The sequence below is a fragment of the Aedes albopictus genome, chromosome 2 (assembly GCF_035046485.1).
Source record: "Aedes albopictus strain Foshan chromosome 2, AalbF5, whole genome shotgun sequence".
Classification (NCBI taxonomy): Eukaryota; Metazoa; Arthropoda; class Insecta; order Diptera; family Culicidae; genus Aedes; species Aedes albopictus.
In genome coordinates this window covers 108,127,221-108,154,701 of record NC_085137.1, presented here as the reverse complement: position 1 = coordinate 108,154,701, position 27,481 = coordinate 108,127,221, and the positions used below count along the sequence as shown (strand labels likewise).

General features: G+C 39.2%; 1 protein-coding gene across 3 annotated transcripts in view; it reads left to right on the top strand.

Moving 5' to 3' along the window:
* The window catches only part of LOC109421283 (pseudouridylate synthase RPUSD2), a 646,492-nt gene that overhangs the window by 548,004 nt on the left and 71,007 nt on the right, over positions 1-27,481 (top strand). The window contains exon 6 of one of the 3 annotated variants that reach the window (XM_062850211.1): positions 10,693-10,780. The exons of the other annotated variants lie outside the window; for them this stretch is intronic. Coding sequence (XP_062706195.1) covers positions 10,693-10,780 — 88 coding nt within the window. The remainder of the gene's footprint in view (positions 1-10,692; positions 10,781-27,481) is intronic. 3 annotated transcript variants of the gene reach the window in all.

Below are 27,481 nucleotides of genomic sequence, written 5' to 3'. Positions count from 1 at the left end.
TTCTTCGTTTTACAAATGTGTCTCTCTATGCCAAGAAACCGACAGTGTCCGAAAAGATTATAATCATTAACCGTATCTCTAGCAGGAATACATTACGTGATTGTAGCGCTGGGCGTGCGATGACAGAGGGCATACCTACTGTAATTGAAAGTGTTTGTTTGCCTGTTTGTTCTTTGGTTTGGAATCATCTTCGTCGAAACATCACTACTTATATGATAATACAGTGAATTCATCAAGAAAACAACAATAGCAATAGTTAAAGACACATTAATAATATGAATGTATTAATAATAGCAGAATGAGGGGTGTAGTAATATTTTTAAGTCAAGTGGTTTCGAGGAGGTTATGATTATCGTCATAAAGCCAAATCTTAATTATTTTGGTTCAAAAACAATTTCTAAAGCCTTTTGAAAGCAAATTGGTTATCAAATTGTTACTTGGGTAATGTGTCTGTAAGAGGAGGTTTACATTTTCTTTTTGGTGTGGTGTGAATTATTTGTTTATGTAGCTGCAAAATCGAATGAACAGTAATTCGGAAAATTTGATCACATTTTATGAATTACAATCGGCGTTTGTAAAAGTATGTAGCATCGCGTTTAAGGAGTACTCGTTTAGAGCTTTTCCAGCTCAACGCACGAATCGCTTAGACGAGACCTTTTGTAATTCAAATGAAATTTTGCACATGCATATGCTTTTATCTGAGAATGTGTTTTATGTTATATGTTTTGAAATATTGTTCACCTAACTTATAATAAGGACTGCAATTTTTATTTTTCAACGGTTTTCAAAACAAGCAAAAGCAAAACATTTTTGGGATATCAGATATAGATTCTACGAACAGGTACAATGAAAAAACTGTGCAAATTTTAAAATGAAAAAAATAAGAAAATGTATGGGATTTCATGAAAATAACATTAGATGTTAAACGAGACGTTTTTTTCACTGTTTTACAGTTTTTTTTTTATAAAAAAGGATCAATTATTGCTCAAATATGCGAATTTTCAAACCGTCTCGAATATCATTTGACAAATTCCTATTCTTTTGTCTCTTTTTTTGTTTTTTTTTTATTTTTTTATTTGCTGTAGCTATATGCATATTCCGAAAAATTTAACCAGCATTTTTTTCTAACGTTGGCAATGATATCAAAATATAAACGCTTTTCCCGTGACTGAAATCTAAAAAAAAATCCATAGCTATCAGTATTTTTTTTTTCATTAGAGCTGGTATGTAGAATCTATTATAGATATAAAAAAATCCAAAAAATTTGTTCCGTTGCCCGTTTTCTAAAAACGATGAAAAACAAAAAAATCGAGATAAAATGGTAAAAATCAATAGACCCGCTTTCCACTAAAATCGAGGGGCAAGGTTTTTGGAATACTTAATAATACATCTAACTTATATTCGCGATGAGTATTGCTATTAGTGTAGTTTTCTCTAAGAGTACCAAATATCTCAAATATCCTGTTACATCTTTAAAAAAAAAATTCTATCCAACAAACCGTTTTTTAAAGAATATAATCAAGATTTTTTCATACGCTCTTTTCAAAGGTTAGGTGAAGAATATTGCAAAACGAACAACTTTAAAAGCACTTTCAGATAGAAGCTCAAACATGAGCAAAATTTTTTTTGAATTGAAAAAAAGTCGCGTCGACGGGATTTGTGTGTTGATTTATAAAAAAAAATCAAAAACCAAAAAAAAATGAGGCAATGTAACGGGTGGCCACTAAATAACGGGAATGCTTTTAGCAGCTGATTAAAAACAATAGAAGCGTCCATAGAGTAAACATTTTTTAGACAAAACCATCGTCTATCTATCCACAAAGTCAGCGTATTTTTTATTTTGTGTCAACTTATTCTGTTCTGCAGAAAACGACATTGAAATAGGAAGCACTACCAAAACGCCTTGGCGGCTCTACTGATTGCTCAAAACAACCGTAAAAAAAGTTAATAGTAAACCATTATAAAACTAGAACCCGCCCGGTTTTGAATGAATTCCACATTTCGGCATCCCAAGAAACAGATCCTGAAGGAAATAGAGGAAAACTAGCAAAACCAATAAGCATGATATCATTTCACATAATAAAATCTTCTTTTGTGACATGGGCTGGATAAATCAATAGAATGCCTTGTTAAATTACAAATATTTACATCAAATCACATTTACACTTTGAATAACATGTAAATGGTTCGTTATAAAAAAATAGCACAAAAAAAGTTCAACAATGAACCGCAGTGCACAAATTACATCGACACCTTTTGGTGATACAGAAAAATAACATTTTTTGGAAATTTCTATAAATGTCATTTACGGGAAAAGGCTACAACCAAAGCAAAAAAAAAAACAAGTCAGTATCCCCATTTTTTCTTATTACTGTTTGAGTGTGTAGATGCTAAAGGTAGCTGAGAAACCATTTATTTTGACCAACGATTTCACAGACGCAGAAAATGCGTGAAAGTAATCTCTGAAAAGTCGTACAAAGCAGTTGCTCCAACATCACTGCAAAAAAAATACTGTACAAATTACTACGTTCAACTTTCTTAAATTTTATATTTTCCATGGACGTACATTGTTAAACCTTTATGATAGTTAAATTCAGATTGCCATTTTTAAAGATCATATATTTTTAAGAGCACATTCAAAGCATTCCCGATATTTAGTGGCCACCCGTTATACAGTTTCATCTTATGTAAAAAGCTGCTACAATACCCTAACCCTATAATACTCAAATTTTTTATTTTGATCTAAATATCATTGTTCGTCATCTAAAATGGATTTATTCATGTTTTGGAAGACAAATTGTTTTAATTTGATATTTTGTAAATTTTGTTTTTTGATTTTTATTATATTATTTTGTACACCACTACACTTTTATATTTTTGGAAACCTATTTGAGATACCGATTTTTTAGGATGATTTTTTTGCGATTTTATGGTAATTGTTAAAATATCTTAATTTTTGCTAATTTTCATAGAACATTTTATTTTTCGTGTAAGGCCGATGAAATTATTATTTTTCTTTTATGCCCGAGACCTATCATCGGGTACGAGGGGGGATAGAAATAAATAGGGAACAAAAAAAAAATCCTTGGAAAATTGAAAAAAAAAAATAAGTTTGTGAATGAAGTTTTTTTTACGACGGTAATGGTCCCGCGTAAAAAAAACGTGTAAAAAACCGCGTTATTTAAAAAACGTGGTAAAAAACCGCGTTATTTCAAAAACCGTCGTAAAAAAAACGCGTTATTTCAAAAAACGTCGTAAAAAAGTCAAGTTTCGTTAGATGTGATCCCGACTATTTTGCGCGTGTTTTTGAAAAAAAAAACTCGTTTTTTTTTTACGAAGTTTTTTGAAATAATGCGGTTTTTTGTACGCGGTACCGCGTAAAAAAAACTTCAGTGTAAACAATTTTGAAAAAAAATATTGGTCAACTATTGAAAAATTGTAGCTTGAAAACATTTTTTCAATTGAAAACAAAGTCATTGGCCGCCAGGATTTTTCGCCCCTTCAATATTTTGGGATTTTTGAATGTGCGGGTGGGGGAGGAATAATAATTCATAGAAACATTTCTTTAGAATTTTTGAAGAATGCCATATTAAACACATTCGGAGAACTTAATAATGCAATCTTTGAAGATATTGTACTCTACTGGAATTTATCTAGGACAAATAGAATTTAGAATTTCTTCGTTCTCAGATAGTACTCCTAAATTATCGTAAAGATTCATAAATATTCCCGAATATTTTTAAGATTTCAGACTACTTGACTTGCTGCAAAAATAGTAAATTCTACCCTAAATTCCGCTATTGGTTTGCCAAGCAAATCCCACAAAAAGAATTAAAAACGACCACTGTACGTTATGTTGTTGTTCCAGAAGTTTTGCAATAAAATTTACAATGTTTTGGCAAAGACTGGTGTAATTTCTGTAAGTAACGCTACAATAGCTTCCTTTTCAAATGTTTTTTAAATTCGTACAAAAAATCAAACTCATCGGATTTGTTAAGAAATTTTCTCGACAACTTCAATATCACTTTAATTTTTTTTAATAATTAATTTTTGTCCCCCCTCAAAAATTCGAATTCTGACCAACATTTTCCCAAGTTGTGGAGGGGGGAAGGGGAGAGGGGTTGACTTAAGAGAAAATCGAAATTTGTGCCAGCCTAACTTAAAAGTATTATCTTTCCTTTTTAAATATTTTGTATCTTTATTTATGAAATTCGCCAGTTTGAATGCAAGACTAAGCGTGATATTCTTCAAATCAGTTTTTATCTAATGCTTAAGTTTATCCGGAAACTATGTTTAAACAAAGATTTAAAAATAGTAATTCTCTTAACCCTCTAATACCCAATCCCGCCTTTAGACGGGGTATAGTTTGAGCATTTTTGTAATTTTTGTTTCATGGACAATCAATTTTTTTATATTTTTGGCTGACATTTAGGCCTGTTCTGCATATCTAAAAATGGTTTTTGGTGTCTTTTAAAGCGTATTTACATTTTCTAAAAATCATTGAAAAATTGATGTTTTAGTCATTGTTCAGAAGTCATTGTTTATTTTGTATTGAATCGTTACAAATCACATATTTTAAATTTTTCCCAAATCATTCTATCATAGTATAATAGTTTAAGGGAGTCGAATACACTCTAAAACTGTTTTCCTTAAAATTATGCGGATAATAAAAATTTCCATGAAAAAAATTGAAATATTAATATTTTAACAATATTCATAAAATCTTAAAATGTTTTTGTCTCAAAAAATCCGCATCCCGAAAAGGCTTCCAGGAGAAATATAAAAGTGGGGGGATGTTCAAAAATAAAAATTAGAAAAATCAAAAATCGAAATTTATAAAATCTAGAATTAAAAAGAATCATCTTTTAAAACATGCTTAAATAGATTTTAGATGACGAAAAATTATATTAAGTTCAAAATCAAAAATTTGGGTATTAGAGGGACTGTCTCAAAAATTTTCAAAACAGGAGAAAAAAATCTCAAATTAGGCTCAAAAATCATAAAAAAAATCGGGAATTTGATAGGAAAAAAAGACATCTCTAATTTTTTGATATGTTTTGTATAAATGCCTCAGCTTTCAATTGATGCAAACATTTTGAAAATCGGTGGTTGCCCTCATGGTGAAAAAATGTTTTGGTACAAAAATCCAAGATGGCGGCCAAAATCAATATGGCCGACCCAACTTTTTATTATTGTAAATAGTAACTCTATCTTTCCTCTTTTCAACAACAATTCGTTTTGAGGTGGTTTTTGGAGAAACTTTCGAATTAGAACGGTTTAAATGTGCCACCATTTGACCAAAATCGAGGGGTCTGCAAAAATTGTTGTGGATCTCACTATCGGGGGGTCCATCAATTTGAGTAACCAAATGCATGTTTCTTACTTTTCAGTGAGGGCTTTCAGAAAATCAGCACCTTAAACATTTTTGAAGAAGGTGTAAATAGTGGGCCGGTCTCAGCGAGGAAAACTTTGTCTATGGTAAGCCCAATGTATTCGCCGTTAAACTTACAAAACGATCCATGAAAAATTGTCAAATTATTCATTGGTAACTTTTTCATATCCCACAGAAGCATACCGGAAAACCATGAAAGATTGTCAAATGGTCCCTTGTTTTCGTAAAGTTTAGCTATGAAAAATTCAATAATTTCATAAACTGCTGCATGAAATAGCAGAAAAGCTTCCTAGAATGATTTATAAATAAATGAAAACGATCAATAAAAAATAGAAAATGAACCATAGAAAAAAGAAAAACGTCCCATAAAATATAAAAAATGATCTATAGAAATCGAAGAACGATCCATAACATTTAGAAACGATCCATACATCTACAGTAAAGATTTTACAAAAAAGTCATCCATTGTTTTTATTGGATCCAAATTTTATGATTCATTTCCCCAATTGTATGGATAATTTCACAATCGTTTTCAAAATTGTATGGACCTTTTCCTATATAACATGTTATCTAATTATCTAGGGACCATTTTTTTTATTTTTTTTATTGATCGTTTTCATATTTTCTATGGCTTGTTTTTTCTAAGGATCTTTTTCTTATTTTTTATTGATCGTTTCTATTTTTTATGAATATTTTCAGGGATCGTTAATACGATTTTATGGAATTCTGGATTTTTTTATTGCTAAATGTTTTATGAATCCAAGTTACTGCTATATGAATTTCTTATACGTTTCTAGTTATCAATGGATCATTAGGCAATTTTTCAAGGATTTGTCATAGCTATTTAGGATTTGTTTTATGTCACCCCCTTCTAAAATCCCAAAATATTGGAGGGGCTAAAAAAACATGGCGGCCCATTTTTCAATAGAAAACATGTTTTCAAGCAACAATGTTTCAATAGTTAAAAAATATGTTTTCAATAGTGGGTATAATTTTAAAATTTTCAATAGTTTTTTTACTTGTTTTTATTTGTTCCTTATTTATTTTTGTCCCCGAGAAGAGGTCTCGGACATAAAAGAAAAATAATATTTGCATCGACCTTATATGCAAAAGAATATTTTCCCTTATCTATTAAGGTGAATGTTTTTTTTTTCTTTTTTTGTTTACTTTCAATATTTTTGTGTTCTAGAACAAAGCAATGTTTTCAAAATTAGCTTTCATGCACATTTTGTAAAAGGAACAAGGTATCTCCTATTTTTCCTGGTGGGAAATTTTCATTATTTTTCCGACCGTATGAGATTTTGTATTTGAAACTTGAATGGCTCTATCGGTATTGTCTTCTCAAAGAGCAAGGGAGTAGAAATGAAAAATTTGATATTGAAATTTTTTATTTTAGAAAGTGAAAATTAGGCGTGAAAACCATAAATTAACAATACATCAGATGCGTAAATCCTATGCCTAACGTCGTCTACTCCCTTGCTCTTTGAATAGACAATGACCAATAAAGCCATAAAAATGTTTCTTCAAAACTCAAAAACTTTTTCCACTAGGCAAAAATTAAGTTTTTTATAAATGTTGCACCGTTATTTAATACAAATAGAAAACAAAAAAAAGTAGAGATGTAGCCCATTTCGCCTTATTGTGAATATTGAAAAGAAATCACACTACACAACGGGGCAAAAAATGTTATTTTCACTATTTATAAATAAAGACGGAAATGGAATCTTCGACAAAACTGTTCACTGATGTGTAACTAACTTGTATCTCTAATACTTCAGACCACGTATTTCTTCCACAGAGATGCTTCCAGATTACCACTAGACTATCCAATATTCGTGAATCCCTCTTGGAATTCGCCATATGTTACCTTCCAGAAATCATCGACCAACTTTTACTTAAACTTTTCATGGGATTTGAATATTTCTTCCGGGATGGCTTTCCCTTTAGATTTTTCTGAAATTTTCAAATTTATATGGATAATTTCTCCTGACATTTCTTCAGATTGATTAGAAATTTTCCTCCCGGGATTGTTATAAAGGGTTACCTCCTACATTCGATCGGGGTTTCCTGTCTGGATAACTTCGAGAATCTCGACGAGTTATCAACGGTGTCATCTACTACGAGCGAGCATGCAAATGGAGCAAAGAAAAAACGAATCAGTTGCGTTCGGTCGGTTGGCTCGTTCAGCGACTGGGTGGAGATCATTCGTTCTCACTTGCTGAGAAGAGGGAGAGGTTGCGGAAATGATACATTTGCTCAACACATGCAAAAACGATCATTTTGCTGGTAAGGAAGTATTAGGCGTGACTATTATTATCGACTTAATTAGTGTTTATGTCATTTGCACTGCAATAACGGGAAAACCCAAGTATATTCATTGCGACTGTACCGGTCCTTGATCATATTTTTGCTTTGTTCGGGTAAAGACTATTCACTTCTTAAGCACTGTTGAGGGCGATCAAACATACGACCCCATTCTATTTTTATTTTCTTTTTCTTTTTTTTGAATTTTTGTTGGAAATGATAACAAAAAGAAAAGACCAGCACTCAACACTGATGAAGTCTATTAGACTCAGACGAAATACACATATCTGTCTTTATATATGCATAAGTAGGGGAGTTCAAAAGCAAATTGCTTGTCCCCATAGTTTTATGTTTTCGAAAACATGTACATATATAGGAGAACTTACGTATTTTCGGCAGTATTGTTCTTGAACTGAATTTTACTACGAAGTTTGGCCAACAAAAAAACTACATGACGAAGAGAAAAAAAAAACTTGCCGATAATAATACCCGAGGGCTTTTTTTTATTTTTTTTTTGCAAAACTGGAGAAATATTTTTTTTCTTTAATTTTGAACATGTTTAACTATGCAGTTCAAAAGTAAAAGTGAAGTGGAAAAAATGAAATCAATCGCTCGTTGAACTTATACCCACAAGATAACTAATGGCTAGTAAACATATGTACATCTAGTCCATTGGGACGCATGAAAAAAATAATAATAATATAAAACATGGCATGAAAAACTGAGCCCGGAAAATAATTCAAAAATCAATTTAAAGTTTGTGTGAGAGCGGTTTGTAGAACCATCCATATCCATCGCTAGATTAAGTACAGGACGTGTTTCCAAGCACTTGGGCATCTAGGAACACCTTCTAAATTGTTTCAACTAAAACATGTTTCAGAAACCTTTCGTAGAAGTAATCCCATCTCGAAATGGAAAATGGAATCCATTGCATCAATTGCACCCAAAATGTGTTTCACGATACAACAAAAACATAATCGTTTAACACCATGGTATCAATTAGACTGGGTCAACAAAGTCGATTTTTCGGAACAAAGCTTTTTCGATTCATTGAAGCGTCCAAAGCAACTGTGCAAAATTTGGGACTTATGAGTAAAATGCAAAAAAGTACGTTTTCCCATAGTAACTTCCATACAAATTTGAATTGCAATGCGGAATACGGGGAGCAACCAATCGCTCCCAAATTTTGCACAGTTGCTTTGGACGCTAATATAGATTGAAAAAGCTTTGTTCCGGGTTGATACGATCAAATTTAAAGATTCTCCATACAACGTTGACCCACTCTAATCAATACGTTGGGACCAGAATGCACACTAACCTGTGTGTGCATATGCATGCATGCGTGTTCATATGTGTGATCGTTTGATTCTATATTCATAACAATTTTCCCAAAAAAGCATAATGCTTCCCACAAATCGTGTAACCATTTACGAAATGACAGCAGAATCCTCGGTAGAGTATACCGTGTGGTTTCCGCCATTTAATATTGTACACACATACACAGGACATACCCTACCTTCCCACATACATCTCTTAGCACACGTTCAACCCCGGACAATTGAGCTTCGGGACACATCCTCATAACCCGCAATAATAACAAACGTAAACGTGAGGTTTTTCTCACCATCCTCTCAGCGCGCATCATCATGACCGACCGCCACCATCCTGCCACATCCATACCAGACCGGAGCCTCCATTGGGATCCGGCCCAAAATCCGTTTTCAATACCTGCAATTATCCCCAAATTTAACCCGGTTTTGGTTGAACGCACGCAAAACACAGGATGTTTGTAAAATCCGGCCGTCTGCACAGAGAGAGGCAGCCTCAGCCAGTAGTAATTCAGCCTGGGACTGGAGTCGGAGTTGAAGTCAGGGCCAGGACTCATCGGGACCGGGCCGGACCGGACCGAAGTCATTAAGCTGTCCGGATTGAATCGCGTTACACGGTGTGTGGTTTATGTGTGATTTTTTAATCGGTTCTGGCTTTTATCGGTATAAATTGGCGGATCAGGACATGAGAAAGTGTGGTACCATTCGGTCGTATTTTACATTGTAGCAGAAATTATTGTGTTGTTCCCGTTGCGTCGTCCATTTCAGATAAGGCTAATTTGAATGTATGCTACCAAATTGGGAAATATGTTAGCAACTTTTTTCATTATCAAAATAACAAAAATGTCGTTTTTGAAGGGGCGTTCTATTCGTAAGAAAATATCAGTCGGAAAAGTGTTGATTCAGAAATTGCATGCAAATTGAAACAGACCAAAGATTAATCACTGATTTATAAGATCATTTTTCATACCATTCTGAATTTAATTGCTTGAAATCGTTTCATAGCTATTCGAAATTGATATTATAGCCATACCTCATGGTTTTACAGACATTTTCAAAGAAAATTAGCATTTATCCAGCATCCATCCACGTACACGCCGGCATCTACTCCATGCGAGAATGAAAAAAGCACAATTTCTACATACAATTATTGGCTGTCAGTTGATTCGGCTGACTCTGTTTGACTCTTTTGGAAACAGTTGAAATGAGCTTCCCCCTAATTCGTGCTCCACAAGCGACATCTTCTCATCTAAGTTTTTCTTCTTTTCTTTCATTTTCATTTGATTTTTTGTTCTTTTTGATCGATGGCTCTCGGCAATACCTAATCTCTTGGCTATCCACACGAACGGTTGTGCAATGTTGAATGTTAAATTGCCTGACTGGATGACCTCTAATGATGATGATGATGGTGATGATATTGGTGATAACTGGTGCTGGTATTGTGGTGTGTTCTAAAACCAATAAAAAAAAATCGAACAAAAACCAAACGCGCTGGCACCGTCGGTGGGGACCGAAAATCACCGCACCAACCACGCGTCACAAACTTTGGAACGGAATCCTGAATCTTCACAACAATACTGTGAAAACATGCTTGTGTAACGGGTACACTCCAATATTAATGTCTTAACAAACCAACACACAAACACGCGCGAATGAAAAAAAAAACAGGCACGAGACGCCCGTTCTTGATCACCCCATCAATATAATCTATGTTGACAACGATCTCGTTGTGCTGGACAAACCTTGCTCGTTGCCGGTGAGTAGAGTAATCACGCACCCCCTCCCCCTTCTGTCGTCTTGGAATTCCAACTGCCCCTATACGTCTTTTCCGCCTCCCTTGTGAACCATATTCAACGAAGATCGAGCATGTCCACAAGGAACGTTGGTGCATGTGGCTTAGTACCCTCATTGATTCGGGAAATTCTCAAATGAAAACCCATGGAATGGGTCCCCCTTACCATCATGGAATGAAAAGCTTCTACGTTTTTTGGATGTGATTGTGCAACACCCATTGTATTCATTATTGTCATTCGCCACAGGAATGTGAAATCTCTTTGGTGGTAAACCACCCCCCCCCCCTTCTGTACGACTAACTCCCTCATCATTACCTGTGTTGATCATCTTCACGTTCAGGTTTGAGCACGTAGGTATTTTCAAAATTTGCATGAATCGTTAAATTGATTGGTCGGGATTTCATTGCTTACCAATATGAATAATCCATTGTTAACTACTAGAGGTATAAAATGACACTTACATTAAGAAAATACTGATTGTTTCGGTAGTACTTAGAAGGGTAAGCAAAATGTGTCTATTATTGTTTTTCCACAAAAGGTAGTAAAAAAATAAATAGTTTTCCGGGATGAACCGGGATGAATATTTTTTTGGATTTTTTTTCTAGATTTCGGTGAGACTCCTGACAGAATTGCGGTTGAAATCCCCACAGGATTCTGGTGAGAGTTTTCACAAAATTGTAGTAAGAATTCGCACGGGATTCTGATGAGAATTATCTTAGGATTTTGGTGGGGAATCCTTACAAGGCTCCAGTAAGAATCTTCACAGGACTCTGGTGAAAACCCTCACAGGAATCCTTTGAACATTCTCTCATGATTACGTACTCACAGGATTCCGGTAAGACTCCTCGCATTCTGTTAGATTTCTTCACAAAATTCCGGTGGTTATTCTCACCGGATTCCAGTGAGAATCCTCGTATGAGTTGAGAATCCTAACTGGATTTTTTTTTGAGAATTCTCGCAGGATTTCTAACAGCATTCTGGTGAGAATCCTTACAGGATTTTAATAGAAAATCTCATATTATTCTGGTAATAATGCTGAGAAACCTCTCAAGATTCTGGTGTGAGTCCATACAGGATTCTAGTGAGAATCCTTACAGGATTCTGGTGAGAATCCTCACAGGATTCTGGTGAGAATCCTCACAGGATTCTGGTGAGAATCCTCACAGGATTCTGGTGAGAATCCTCACAGGATTCTGGTGAGAATCCTCACAGGATTCTGGTGAGAATCCTCACAGGATTCTGGTGAGAATCCTCACAGGATTCTGGTGAGAATCCTCACAGGATTCTGGTGAGAATCCTCACAGGATTCTGGTGAGAATCCTCACAGGATTCTGGTGAGAATCCTCACAGGATTCTGGTGAGAATCCTCACAGGATTCTGGTGAGAATCCTCACAGGATTCTGGTGAGAATCCTTACAGGATTCTGGTGAGAATCCTTACAGGATTCTGGTGAGAATCCTTACAGGATTCTGGTGAGAATCCTTACAGGATTCTGGTGAGAATCCGGCCAGGATTCTGGTGAGAATCCGGCCAGGATTCTGGTGAGAATCCGGCCAGGATTCTGGTGAGAATCCGGCCAGGATTCTGGTGAGAATCCGGCCAGGATTCTGGTGAGAATCCTTACAGGATTCTGGTGAGAATCCTTACAGGATTCTGGTGAGAATCCTTACAGGATTCTGGTGAGAATCCTTACAGGATTCTGGTGAGAATCCTTACAGGATTCTGGTGAGAATCCTTACAGGATTCTGGTGAGAATCCTTACAGGATTCTGGTGAGAATCCTTACAGGATTCTGGTGAGAATCCTTACAGGATTCTGGTGAGAATCCTTACAGGGTTCTGGTGAGAATCCTTACAGGGTTCTGGTGAGAATCCTTACAGGGTTCTGGTGAGAATCCTTACAGGATTCTGGTGAGAATCCTTACAGGATTCTGGTGAGAATCCTTACAGGATTCTGGTGAGAATCCTTACAGGATTCTGGTGAGAATCCTTACAGGATTCTGGTGAGAATCCTTACAGGATTCTGGTGAGAATCCTTACAGGATTCTGGTGAGAATCCTTACAGGATTCTGGTGAGAATCCTTACAGGATTCTGGTGAGAATCCTTACAGGATTCTGGTGAGAATCCTTACAGGATTCTGGTGAGAATCCTTACAGGATTCTGGTGAGAATCCTTACAGGATTCTGGTGAGAATCCTTACAGGATTCTGGTGAGAATCCTTACAGGATTCTGGTGAGAATCCTTACAGGATTCTGGTGAGAATCCTTACAGGATTCTGGTGAGAATCCTTACAGGATTCTGGTGAGAATCCTTACAGGATTCTGGTGAGAATCCTTACAGGATTCTGGTGAGAATCCTTACAGGAATCTGGTGAGAATCCTTACAGGATTCTGGTGGGAATCCTTATAGGATTCTGGTGAGAATCCTTACAGGATTCTGGTGAGAATCCTTACAGGATTCTGGTGGGAATCCTTACAGGATTCTGGTGGGAATCCTTATAGGATTCTGGTGAGAATCCTTACAGGATTCTGGTGAGAATCCTTACAGGATTCTGGTGGGAATCCTTACAGGATTCTGGTGAGAATCCTTACAGGATTCTGGTGAGAATCCTTACAGGATTCTGGTGAGAATCCTTACAGGATTCTGGTGAGAATCCTTACAGGATTCTGGTGAGAATCCTTACAGGATTCTGGTGAGAATCCTTACAGGATTCTGGTGAGAATCCTTACAGGATTCTGGTGAGAATCCTTACAGGATTCTGGTGAGAATTCTTACAGGATTCTGGTGAGAATCCTTACAGGATTCTGGTGAGAATCCTTACAGGATTCTGGTGAGAATCCTTACAAGATTCTGGTGAGAATCCTTACAGGATTCTGGTGAGAATCCTTACAGGATTCTGGTGAGAATCCGTACAGGATTCTGGTGAGAATCCTTACAGGATTCTGGTGAGAATCCTTACAGGATTCTGGTGAGAATCCTTACAGGATTCTGGTGAGAATCCTTACAGGATTTTGGTGAGAATCCTTCCAGGATTCTGGTGAGAATCCTTCCAGGATTCTGGTGAGAATCCTTCCAGGATTCTGGTGAGAATCCTTCCAGGATTCAGGTGAGAATCCTTCCAGGATTCTGGTGAGAATCCTTCCAGGATTCTGGTGAGAATCCTTCCAGGATTCTGGTGAGAATCCTTCCAGGATTCTGGTGAGAATCCTTCCAGGATGGTGAGAATCCTTCCAGGATTCTGGTGAGAATCCTTCCAGGATTCTGGTGAGAATCCTTCCAGGATTCTGGTGAGAATCCTTCCAGGATTCTGGTGAGAATCCTTCCAGGATTCTGGTGAGAATCCTTCCAGGATTCTGGTGAGAATCCTTCCAGGATTCTGGTGAGAATCCTTCCAGGATTCTGGTGAGAATCCTTCCAGGATTCTGGTGAGAATCCTTCCAGGATTCTGGTGAGAATCCTTCCAGGATTCTGGTGAGAATCCTTCCAGGATTCTGGTGAGAATCCTTCCAGGATTCTGGTGAGAATCCTTCCAGGATTCTGGTGAGAATCCTTCCAGGATTCTGGTGAGAATCCTTCCAGGATTCTGGTGAGAATCCTCACAGGATTCTGGTGAGAATCCTTCCAGGATTCTGGTGAGAATCCTTCCAGGATTCTGGTGAGAATCCTTCCAGGATTCTGGTGAGAATCCTTCCAGGATTCTGGTGAGAATCCTTCCAGGATTCTGGTGAGAATCCTTCCAGGATTCTGGTGAGAATCCTTCCAGGATTCTGGTGAGAATCCTTCCAGGATTCTGGTGAGAATCCTTCCAGGATTCTGGTGAGAATCCTTCCAGGATTCTGGTGAGAATCCTTCCAGGATTCTGGTGAGAATCCTTCCAGGATTCTGGTGAGAATCCTTCCAGGATTCTGGTGAGAATCCTTCCAGGATTCTGGTGAGAATCCTTCCAGGATTCTGGTGAGAATCCTTCCAGGATTCTGGTGAGAATCCTTCCAGGATTCTGGTGAGAATCCTTCCAGGATTCTGGTGAGAATCCTTCCAGGATTCTGGTGAGAATCCTTCCAGGATTCTGGTGAGAATCCTTCCAGGATTCTGGTGAGAATCCTTCCAGGATTCTGGTGAGAATCCTTCCAGGATTCTGGTGAGAATCCTTCCAGGATTCTAGTGAGAATCCTTCCAGGATTCTGGTGAGAATCCTTCCAGGATTCTGGTGAGAATCCTTCCAGGATTCTGGTGAGAATCCTTCCAGGATTCTGGTGAGAATCCTTCCAGGATTCTGGTGAGAATCCTTCCAGGATTCTGGTGAGAATCCTTCCAGGATTCTGGTGAGAATCCTTCCAGGATTCTGGTGAGAATCCTTCCAGGATTCTGGTGAGAATCCTTCCAGGATTCTGGTGAGAATCCTTCCAGGATTCTGGTGAGAATCCTTCCAGGATTCTGGTGAGAATCCTTCCAGGATTCTGGTGAGAATCCTTCCAGGATTCTGGTGAGAATCCTTCCAGGATTCTGGTGAGAATCCTTCCAGGATTCTGGTGAGAATCCTTCCAGGATTCTGGTGAGAATCCTTCCAGGATTCTGGTGAGAATCCTTCCAGGATTCTGGTGAGAATCCTTCCAGGATTCTGGTGAGAATCCTTCCAGGATTCTGGTGAGAATCCTTCCAGGATTCTGATGAGAATCCTTCCAGGATTCTGATGAGAATCCTTCCAGGATTCTGGTGAGAATCCTTCCAGGATTCTGGTGAGAATCCTTCCAGGATTCTGGTGAGAATCCTTCCAGGATTCTGGTGAGAATCCTTCCAGGATTCTGGTGAGAATCCTTCCAGGATTCTGGTGAGAATCCTTCCAGGATTCTGGTGAGAATCCTTCCAGGATTCTGGTGAGAATCCTTCCAGGATTCTGGTGAGAATCCTTCCAGGATTCTGGTGAGAATCCTTCCAGGATTCTGGTGAGAATCCTTCCAGGATTCTGGTGAGAATCCTTCCAGGATTCTGGTGAGAATCCTTCCAGGATTCTGGTGAGAATCCTTCCAGGATTCTGGTGAGAATCCTTCCAGGATTCTGGTGAGAATCCTTCCAGGATTCTGGTGAGAATCCTTCCAGGATTCTGGTGAGAATCCTTCCAGGATTCTGGTGAGAATTCTTCCAGGATTCTGGTGAGAATCCTTCCAGGATTCTGGTGAGAATCCTTCCAGGATTCTGGTGAGAATCCTTCCAGGATTCTGGTGAGAATCCTTCCAGGATTCTGGTGAGAATCCTTCCAGGATTCTGGTGAGAATCCTTCCAGGATTCTGGTGAGAATCCTTCCAGGATTCTGGTGAGAATCCTTCCAGGATTCTGGTGAGAATCCTTCCAGGATTCTGGTGAGAATCCTTCCAGGATTCTGGTGAGAATCCTTCCAGGATTCTGGTGAGAATCCTTCCAGGATTCTGGTGAGAATCCTTCCAGGATTCTGGTGAGAATCCTTCCAGGATTCTGGTGAGAATCCTTCCAGGATTCTGGTGAGAATCCTTCCAGGATTCTGGTGAGAATCCTTCCAGGATTCTGGTGAGAATCCTTCCAGGATTCTGGTGAGAATCCTTCCAGGATTCTGGTGAGAATCCTTCCAGGATTCTGGTGAGAATCCTTCCAGGATTCTGGTGAGAATCCTTCCAGGATTCTGGTGAGAATCCTTCCAGGATTCTGGTGAGAATCCTTCCAGGATTCTGGTGAGAATCCTTCCAGGATTCTGGTGAGAATCCTTCCAGGATTCTGGTGAGAATCCTTCCAGGATTCTGGTGAGAATCCTTCCAGGATTCTGGTGAGAATCCTTCCAGGATTCTGGTGAGAATCCTTCCAGGATTCTGGTGAGAATCCTTCCAGGATTCTGGTGAGAATCCTTCCAGGATTCTGGTGAGAATCCTTCCAGGATTCTGGTGAGAATCCTTCCAGGATTCTGGTGAGAATCCTTCCAGGATTCTGGTGAGAATCCTTCCAGGATTCTGGTGAGAATCCTTCCAGGATTCTGGTGAGAATCCTTCCAGGATTCTGGTGAGAATCCTTCCAGGATTCTGGTGAGAATCCTTCCAGGATTCTGGTGAGAATCCTTCCAGGATTCTGGTGAGAATCCTTCCAGGATTCTGGTGAGAATCCTTCCAGGATTCTGGTGAGAATCCTTCCAGGATTCTGGTGAGAATCCTTCCAGGATTCTGGTGAGAATCCTTCCAGGATTCTGGTGAGAATCCTTCCAGGATTCTGGTGAGAATCCTTCCAGGATTCTGGTGAGAATCCTTCCAGGATTCTGGTGAGAATCCTTCCAGGATTCTGGTGAGAATCCTTCCAGGATTCTGGTGAGAATCCTTCCAGGATTCTGGTGAGAATCCTTCCAGGATTCTGGTGAGAATCCTTCCAGGATTCTGGTGAGAATCCTTCCAGGATTCTGGTGAGAATCCTTCCAGGATTCTGGTGAGAATCCTTCCAGGATTCTGGTGAGAATCCTTCCAGGATTCTGGTGAGAATCCTTCCAGGATTCTGGTGAGAATCCTTCCAGGATTCTGGTGAGAATCCTTCCAGGATTCTGGTGAGAATCCTTCCAGGATTCTGGTGAGAATCCTTCCAGGATTCTGGTGAGAATCCTTCCAGGATTCTGGTGAGAATCCTTCCAGGATTCTGGTGAGAATCCTTCCAGGATTCTGGTGAGAATCCTTCCAGGATTCTGGTGAGAATCCTTCCAGGATTCTGGTGAGAATCCTTCCAGGATTCTGGTGAGAATCCTTCCAGGATTCTGGTGAGAATCCTTCCAGGATTCTGGTGAGAATCCTTCCAGGATTCTGGTGAGAATCCTTCCAGGATTCTGGTGAGAATCCTTCCAGGATTCTGGTGAGAATCCTTCCAGGATTCTGGTGAGAATCCTTCCAGGATTCTGGTGAGAATCCTTCCAGGATTCTGGTGAGAATCCTTCCAGGATTCTGGTGAGAATCCTTCCAGGATTCTGGTGAGAATCCTTCCAGGATTCTGGTGAGAATCCTTCCAGGATTCTGGTGAGAATCCTTCCAGGATTCTGGTGAGAATCCTTCCAGGATTCTGGTGAGAATCCTTCCAGGATTCTGGTGAGAATCCTTCCAGGATTCTGGTGAGAATCCTTCCAGGATTCTGGTGAGAATCCTTCCAGGATTCTGGTGAGAATCCTTCCAGGATTCTGGTGAGAATCCTTCCAGGATTCTGGTGAGAATCCTTCCAGGATTCTGGTGAGAATCCTTCCAGGATTCTGGTGAGAATCCTTCCAGGATTCTGGTGAGAATCCTTCCAGGATTCTGGTGAGAATCCTTCCAGGATTCTGGTGAGAATCCTTCCAGGATTCTGGTGAGAATCCTTCCAGGATTCTGGTGAGAATCCTTCCAGGATTCTGGTGAGAATCCTTCCAGGATTCTGGTGAGAATCCTTCCAGGATTCTGGTGAGAATCCTTCCAGGATTCTGGTGAGAATCCTTCCAGGATTCTGGTGAGAATCCTTCCAGGATTCTGGTGAGAATCCTTCCAGGATTCTGGTGAGAATCCTTCCAGGATTCTGGTGAGAATCCTTCCAGGATTCTGGTGAGAATCCTTCCAGGATTCTGGTGAGAATCCTTCCAGGATTCTGGTGAGAATCCTTCCAGGATTCTGGTGAGAATCCTTCCAGGATTCTGGTGAGAATCCTTCCAGGATTCTGGTGAGAATCCTTCCAGGATTCTGGTGAGAATCCTTCCAGGATTCTGGTGAGAATCCTTCCAGGATTCTGGTGAGAATCCTTCCAGGATTCTGGTGAGAATCCTTCCAGGATTCTGGTGAGAATCCTTCCAGGATTCTGGTGAGAATCCTTCCAGGATTCTGGTGAGAATCGTCACAGGATTCTGGTGAGAATTCCCAAAGGATTCTTATTGGAATCCTCACATGGTTTTGGTGAGAATCTTCATAGAATTCTGGTAATAATCGTCACAGGATTCTAGGAAGAATAAACACAGGATTCCGATAAGAACCCTCGCAGGATTTTGGTGGGATTCCCTTTAAGGATGTTGGCAAGAATCCTCTCTGGTTTCGGGTGAGAACCCTCGCATCATTCTGGTGAGATTTCTCACTCGGTTCGTGTGAGAATTCACAAAGGATTCTGGTGAGAGTTCTTACAGGATTCTGGTGACAATCCTCTCAGAACACTGGTGTAAATTCTCGCGAAATCCTGGTGAGAATCCTCGCAAGGTTCTGGAGTGAATATTCCCAGGATTGAGAAGAGCATCTTTACAAGATTCTGGGTCCTTGGAGGGTTTTTTTTTCAGAATCTAGAGAGGATTCTCTTTAGAATCCTGAAAGGATTCTTTCCACAATTCTGAGAGGCTTCTCAGAAGATTCCTGAGAGATTTCTCATCAGAATCTAGTACGGGATGTTTTCGCAGTCTTATAAGGCTTTTGGTTAAAAGTAGATTTTTCACAAAAATCTTTCGATGATCCATGGGAAGGATCCCGGATAAAAACTAACCATAGGGTGTTTGGTGAAAACCATTCCTGCACCATACAGTGTTCCAGCTACAATGAAGTGTATTGTAATGAAATGGTTCGCTATACTATACATTTACATTGGATTTTTATGTAACAATATATTATACTGTTTTTCTTACGTTTGAGCCATTCACTTTTCCGAAACATTATTTTTCCGTGAATTTTTAATTTTTTATTCAGTTTGAGATTTTTTCCGTGCTTTGTTTTGTTGATGTTTAGGACTTTTTTGATGCAAAGGAAAGGAAAGAGAAAAAAGTGAATAAGTATAAACATCAATTTAAAGTCAATAACATGTTTAAATCAGTGGTAAACCAGATGTCCTAAGAACTGCAGGTCCAAGCAGGGGTCCAAGAGATATGGCGGGCTAGGTGTGTAGAGTGCGATGAGAGAAATACGAATGTTGGCCAACCCGGAAAGATGCAGGTCAGATTACCGTAAATCAGTGGATGAGTTCAACACTATTCTTTCTGTATTTGCATTTAGGGGAGTTTTCTCCTCTTCTCTCATGTGAACTTGTCTTCGACCACAATCGAATCAAATGCTGTTGACAAACTTTATCTTTGACGTAGAGCCATCTTTAACATATGGACTGGACTGAACACTGAATTGACTTCTAATATAGGTTCGTCTGCGGGTTCGCTTTTTAACCTAACTTATATTTGAATCGAACTTGACAGTTTTCTCATGAGTTGTTATGTATTTCAAACTTTAATCAAACTGGTGCCTCAATATTGCAATAACGGTTAAGCACGCTGTAATGATATTATGCTTTTGGTCAAAATCCGAAGTGACCGAACGTGCGAAAATTGATTTTTAACCTACTTTGAATTGTCGCAACTCAATTTGGATTAGTGCATATTGTAGCTCCTAATTAGCTTAATGATGTGCAACAGAAAAAATAGATTCAAATTTACTTCGCAGCTGCAACTTCGCATGTGCTTCAGGCGACGACTTCGATTTGGTGGTGCGACGATAATACTTATGTACCTCGTCACCCACTTCATGCAACTACATTAGTGGTCTAATAACAATTAGCGCGCTCGGCATAGTTCCATCATGCCGCTCAAAGTGTTGCCACAAATAATGCTTAGTTTGCAAAACCCGGTTATCTGGCTGGTGGGCATGGGAGCCTAAGCTTCAACTGTTAATGCAATCAGAGACTACTCAGACTTAGACGTGGGCGATCCTATATATGAAGGGTTATCCAAAACACTCTGGAGAATTCCCAAAGCGCATTCTAATGAATCTAGTAAGCCTAAGATGCCATTAAGAGAACGAAAATGACAAGATAATATAACAATATATGGTTTATGTAATGTAAAACAATACAACATAACAAAAGAGAACCATTCCAAAACCATTTGATTAAATGTATAACCAGTAGTGAAATTACAATTAAAAACAATTTATTTACGGTACATTTTATTGTTTGAAACCATTCATGTACCATACAATGTATAGTATATTTAAACCCACGTATCAGTATTTTGAACAATTCATTAACAATAAAATGTATGGTTTTGCAAAAAAAATATATATGGGGAAAAATATTTTTTTATATTGTTACGATACTTAACAACCTGTATAATATATTGTAAAAATCTTATTTACAATTCACGGTATGGGTGTCTACATTACATCTTTTTGTTTTTGTATTTTTATTTTAACAGTGGTGTCTATTGTAAAAATATGGTTCTAAATAGTACTGTTACAATACAACGTTCGGTTTTTCTACTGTATTTTTTATTCGGGATTCTTACCAGTATTCTAGGAAGATTCTCACCAGAGTTTTAGGAGAATACTTACCAGATCCTCGAAGAGCTTTCACCAAAATCTTCGTAAGATTCCCAACAGAATGCCGTGAGGATTCTTATCCCTATCTTATGAGAAACCTCACAGAGAATCCATCAAAGTTTTTCGTTGGAATCCACTGAGAATTTTCATCCGATTTTTACTTAGATTCTCAGAGGTTTTACGCCCGATTTTTATAGGATGCTTATCAGAATGCATTGAGGATTTTAAGCAGATTCCTACATAATCGTGATACTCAAGCACTATAATATTTTAAATCTTTAAATTTAAAAAGTCAACCTCCCTCACTTCACTCCACCTCTGCTGTGACAGCTTATCAACGTATAATTTGACACAATCGTTTTGACCTCGAAAATGGCATCGCCAAAAAGAGAAATATTTTACTAAATGAAATGATTGATGAGTGGTAGAAAACTTCTCCTCCCAAATCCCCATGAAATTTGGGACAGCAACCGCAACCCGCTGAATCGCCAGGAGACACTTTCCACGGTTGACATTCCAATAAAAAGTCCTCTCTATCCTGTTTCGAGCTTCCGTTCCGAGTGATATCGCAGTCCTCCAAAAACATATACAATATACATGCACACAAATCGCGCATCTGGTTGTTATCTGGAATAACAGATGCGATATTAATATCCTGAATTTTAAAATAATATCCCTTTGCCGCCCGAAACGATTTTGACCTGTTTCCAGCAGCCAATTCACCACAAGGGGCACGGAAGTCCACAATACTCGCTAGTCGGTCGGTCTAGTCATCCAATATCTCGTTTAGAGTCTACCCTCGGCATAGAGGCGGCCGAATCCGACGAGCCCGACGGTTGTGCTGCGAAAGTTTTTCGACAAAAAAATACTTTTTTGAAAGCATCATATAGAGCATGATTTGTGGTTCCAGTATGCGCGCGAACGAGCAGGCGAAGGCCGTAAAAGTTTGGAACCACCCACGCTTGTTCCGTACCGTACAGGGATCCGGCCCCAAAAACGTTCGAAATATTTTTCGCGAAAAATTGTGAGGCTTTTATTTCCGAGTGTCGGCGCCGCCATCGGGTTGAATGGTTGCAACAACTTAAAAAAAGAAGTGCAACAACACAAATTGGAATCAGAAAAATTACGGGGCTGAAAATCTCGATAATAAAGATCAATAATAAAACAATAATTTAGTAAACTGAAAAAAGGCGTCATCCTTTTTTTTAAATAGGTCAATGATTTATTTTTAATTAAAAGTAAAAAAAAGTCCTGGACTGATTTTTTTTTTTCATTTAATTTTAAAGAGTTTTTTTTCGAAAAAAAAACTTTCTCATGATCAATTCAGCCTATAAGAACGTCCAAAAAATTGTTTTCTTTCAAATTCCACCATTTTTTCCTGATTCTACGGGCGTATTCGTATAACTCTCCTCGGAATGGCGCTTCATTGCCACCGCCGCCGCCAACCATCTGCTAACTGCGGTTTGATCGAAGCGAAAGTTTACGCAGTGATTTTCGTTCTGGGCACTCGGTTTCCAGCTGGCATGTACCGGCAGAAAATTGAACGTTTGAAACTTTATACTTTTGAAATATTGCAGAATTTGCGCTGCTGGGTCTGGGTCGAAAAGTAGGTAAAACAGTGCGAACAATTTTGTTAGTGAGACTACGTTTCTTGTTGCCGGGGGTGGAATGCAGTGTATAGAAGGAAAGCTTTATATGAAGTGTGTTTAGTTGGGTAGTGTATTTAATACGCCCATAGAAACTATAAGTTATATTAAAAAAAACTCCGTTCAATCGTTTTTCTGGGAAAGTTTAAGAAAATAATTGACAAAAGTTGAACAAATGATAATTAACAAAACTAATCAATATTTTTATTATCGAGCTTTTCAGCTCAAGACTGAACAATCTCGTTTATCATTCTATTAGGTTTCGCTTCTGTCAAATCTTCCAAGTACCAGCGATCTAGGGTATTGGTTCCCTTATTGAGCATGTGGCTCCCATTTTCAACCTACGAAAAACAAAGGATTGAAGCGCTGTTTGTTTTGTTTCTTATTTTTGTATTTTTTGTTAGAAGTGAGCACCCATGAAAACAAAAAGAACGGAATCAATCGGTGCCATAATTGCTTGTTTTCGAATAGGATGAATATGGGAGCGTTAGATTACTGATGGCACACATACCCTATTTGTTTGATCTACAAATTACAAATTATGTTTTTTAGATATTTTAAGATTAATGTTGGGAGTCAGAGATATGAAATATTATTAGGTAACAAAAAATAAACAAGAAATCAATCAAGCAAAAGCCATAATATTATCGTCGATACTTCACTTCTAGTCATTTATCTCATCTCTTTATTCTTGCAAACCCTTTTTTTCGTTGGGCTGATAACAAGAGACTGACATATTATTCTACGAGCATCCAACATACAAGCTGTGTACATAAAATGAAATATTGAACGACTCCACAGCTGTCAGTGCCCAGACAAAATAATTGTGTAAAAATTACAACGCAGTTTGCTCGGATAAACCCTCGTTCTAAAAGTGGATTACCTACCATCACACTATGGTTTGGGTTCAACACCTTCTGTCCATCAGCACACAAAGGCCGAGGTGGCATATTTTCGCAAAACTGATGGGGCGAGTCTAAAAACTACTAGGCACGAGCGGTGCCAAGAGGTGAAGAAGAATAGAGAAACTAACCAGGGCCAACCCATTTTGGTCATCCATTTTTGACCGAGGGATAATCACCTCGATTACATCGTGTTTGAACACGTTGAAGGATTAAGGTCTGGTCGTTTGCTAAGACTGCTCACATGAGTAGGCTGCAGAAAAAGTACTCATAGCTTAGCAATACTGTAATCTTCTGCCTTGCAACGTTTATTTTGTTATGGCATTATTGAGTAAAATTTTGCAGGATTTCACAGACAATCTATTTCAATCATGCGAGGATTCTCACCATAATCCTGAGAGAGTTCTAGCTACAATCTTGTGACCTATATAAGAATCCTGTGAAGATTCTCATAAGAATCTTGTAAGAATTCTCAACAGAATCCAGTTAAAATTCTCAGCAGAATTCAGTAACGATTCTCACCAGAATTCTGTGAGGATTCTCACAAGAGTTCTGTGAGAATTCTCGCCACAATCCTTGGAGATTTCTCACTAGAAACCTGGAAGCATTCTCACCAAAATTCTGTAAGAATTTTCATCAAAATCCTGTGAGGATTCTCACCAGAACCCTGGGAAGATTTCCACCAGAATCCTATTATGATTCTCACCAAAATCTTGTAAGGATTCCCACCAGAATTCTGCGAGGATTATCACCAAAACCCTTCGAAGATTCTCACTATGATCAAGTGAGGATTCTCAACGGAATCCTATGAAGATTCCCACCAGAATCCTGTGAAGATTCCCACCAGAATCCTGTGAGGATTCTCAACAGAATCCTGTGAGGATCCTCACCAGAATCGTGAGAATCCCGCTTGGATTATTGTGAAATCCTTCATTGGCCCATGTGAGAATCCTTCTTGGGTTCTGGTGAAAATTCTTCCTGCATTTTAGTGAGAATCCTCACAGGATTCTGATAAGAGTCCTCCCAAAATTTTGACGAGCATCCTTACAGAATTCTAAAAAAAAACTGGTTGGTATCGTCCCAAGGTTATGGTGAGAATCCTCACAAATTTATGATGTGAATCCTCTCAGGATTCTGGTGAGAATACTTCCACGATTTTGGTGAGAATCCTGTCAGGATTACGGTGAGAATCCTCGAAGGATTCATGTGAGAACCCTACCATGTTTCTGGAGAGAATCCTAGCAGGATTCTGGTGAGAATCCTTGCAGAATGTAGGTGAATATCCTTGCATAATTTGATGAGAACACTTGCAAACTTCTGGTAAAAATCCGCCGGAGATTGAGGTGAGAATCATCAAAGGAATCTATTGAGATTTTTCGCAGGATTCTGGTGAGAATCATCATATGATTCTGGTGTAAATCCTCATGGTATTGTTGTGAGAATCCTTCAAGGATTTTGGTAAGAATCTCCTCACTGGATGCTGTCAGGAATTTTCACAGCATTCAGGCAAGATTCCTTCTAGGATTCTGGTGGAAATCCAGTATCCTGGTGGGAATCCTCCCAGGATTCTGGTGAGAATCCTCTCAAAATTCCGATGAGAATCCTCCCAATATTGTGGTGAGAATCCTCCCAGAATTCTGGTGAGAATCCTCACAGGATTCTGGTGAGAATCCTCACAGGATTCTTGTCAGAATCCTCACAGTATTCAGGTGAGAATCCTCACAGGACTCTGGTGAGAATCCTCACAGGATTCTGGTGAGAATCCTCACAGGATTCTGGTGAGAATCCTCACAGGATTCTGGTGAGAATCCTCACAGGATTCTGGTGAGAATTTTCACAGGATTCTGGTGAGAATCCTCACAGGATTCTGGTAAGAATCCTCACAGGATTCTGGTGAGAATCCTCACAGGATTCTGGTGAGAATCCTCACAGGATTCTGGTGAGAATCCTCACAGGATTCTGGTGAGAATCCTCACAGGATTCTGGTGAGAATCCTCACAGGATTCTGGTGAGAATCCTCACAGGATTCTGGTGAGAATCCTCACAGGATTCTGGTGAGAATCCTCACAGGATTCTGGTGAGAATCCTCACAGGATTCTTGTGAGAATCCTCACAGGATTCTGGTGAGAATCCTTTCAGGATTCTGGTGAGAATCCTCACAGGATTCTGGTGAGAATCCTTTCAGGATTCTGGTGAGAATCCTCACAGGATTCTGGTGAGAATCCTCACAGGATTCTGGTGAGAATCCTCACAGGATTCTGGTGAGAATCCTCACAGGAATCTGATGAGAATCCTCACATGATTCTGATGAGAATCCTTACAGGATTCTGATGAGAATCCTTCCACGATTCTTGTGAGAATCCTTCCAGGATTCTGGTGAGAATCCTCACAGATTCTGATGAGAATCCTTCCAGGATTCTGGTGAGAATCCTTCCAGGATTCTGGTGAGAATCCTTCCAGGATTCTGGTGAGAATCCTTCCAGGATTCTGGTGAGAATCCTTCCAGGATTCTGGTGAGAATCCTTCCAGGATTCTGGTGAGAATCCTTCCAGGATTCTGGTGAGAATCCTTCCAGGATTCTGGTGAGAATCCTTCCAGGATTCTGGTGAGAATCCTTCCAGGATTCTGGTGAGAATCCTTCCAGGATTCTGGTGAGAATCCTTCCAGGATTCTGGTGAGAATCCTTCCAGGATTCTGGTGAGAATCCTTCCAGGATTCTTATGAGAATCCTTCCAGGATTCTGGTGAGAATCCTTCCAGGATTCTGGTGAGAATCCTTCCAGGATTCTGGTGAGAATCCTTCCCGGATTCTGGTGAGAATCCTTCCCGGATTCTGGTGAGAATCCTTCCCGGATTCTGGTGAGAATCCTTCCCGGATTCTGGTGAGAATCCTTCCCGGATTCTGGTGAGAATCCTTCCCGGATTCTGGTGAGAATCCTTCCCGGATTCTGGTGAGAATCCTTCCCGGATTCTGGTGAGAATCCTTCTCGGATTCTGGTGAGAATCCTTCCCGGATTCTGGTGAGAATCCTTCCCGGATTCTGGTGAGAATCCTTCCCGGATTCTGGTGAGAATCCTTCCCGGATTCTGGTGAGAATCCTTCCCGGATTCTGGTGAGAATCCTTCCCGGATTCTGGTGAGAATCCTTCCCGGATTCTGGTGAGAATCCTTCCCGGATTCTGAAGAGAATCCTTCCCGGATTCTGGTGAGAATCCTTCCCGGATTCTGAAGAGAATCCTTCCCGGATTCTGGTGAGAATCCTTCCCGGATTCTGGTGAGAATCTTTCCCGGATTCTGGTGAGTATCCTTCCCGGATTCTGGTGTGATTCCTTCCCGGATTCTGGTGAGAATCCTTCCCGGATTCTAGTGAGAGTTCTTCCAGGATTCTGGTGAGAGTTCTTCCAGGACTCTGGTGAGAATCCTTCCAGGATTCTGGTGAGAGTTCTTCCAGGATTCTGGTGCTAATCCTTCCAGGATTCTGGTGAGAGTTCTTCCAGGATTCTGGTGAGAATCCTTCGAGGATTCTGGTGAGAATCCTTCCAGGATTCTGCTGAGAATCCTTCCAGGATTCTGGTGAGAATCCTTCCAGGACTCTGGTGAGAAACCTTCCAGGATTCTGGTGAGAAACCTTCCAGGATTCTGGTGAGAAACCTTCTAGGATTCTGGTGAGAATTCTACCAGAATTCTGGCGACATCCTTTCCAGGATTCTAATGAGAAACATATTAGGGTTTTGGTGAAAATCCTTCCAGAATTGTGATGAGAATCGTTCCAGGTTTATGGTAAGAATTCTTTCAGGATGTTGGTGAGAATCCTTTCAGGATTC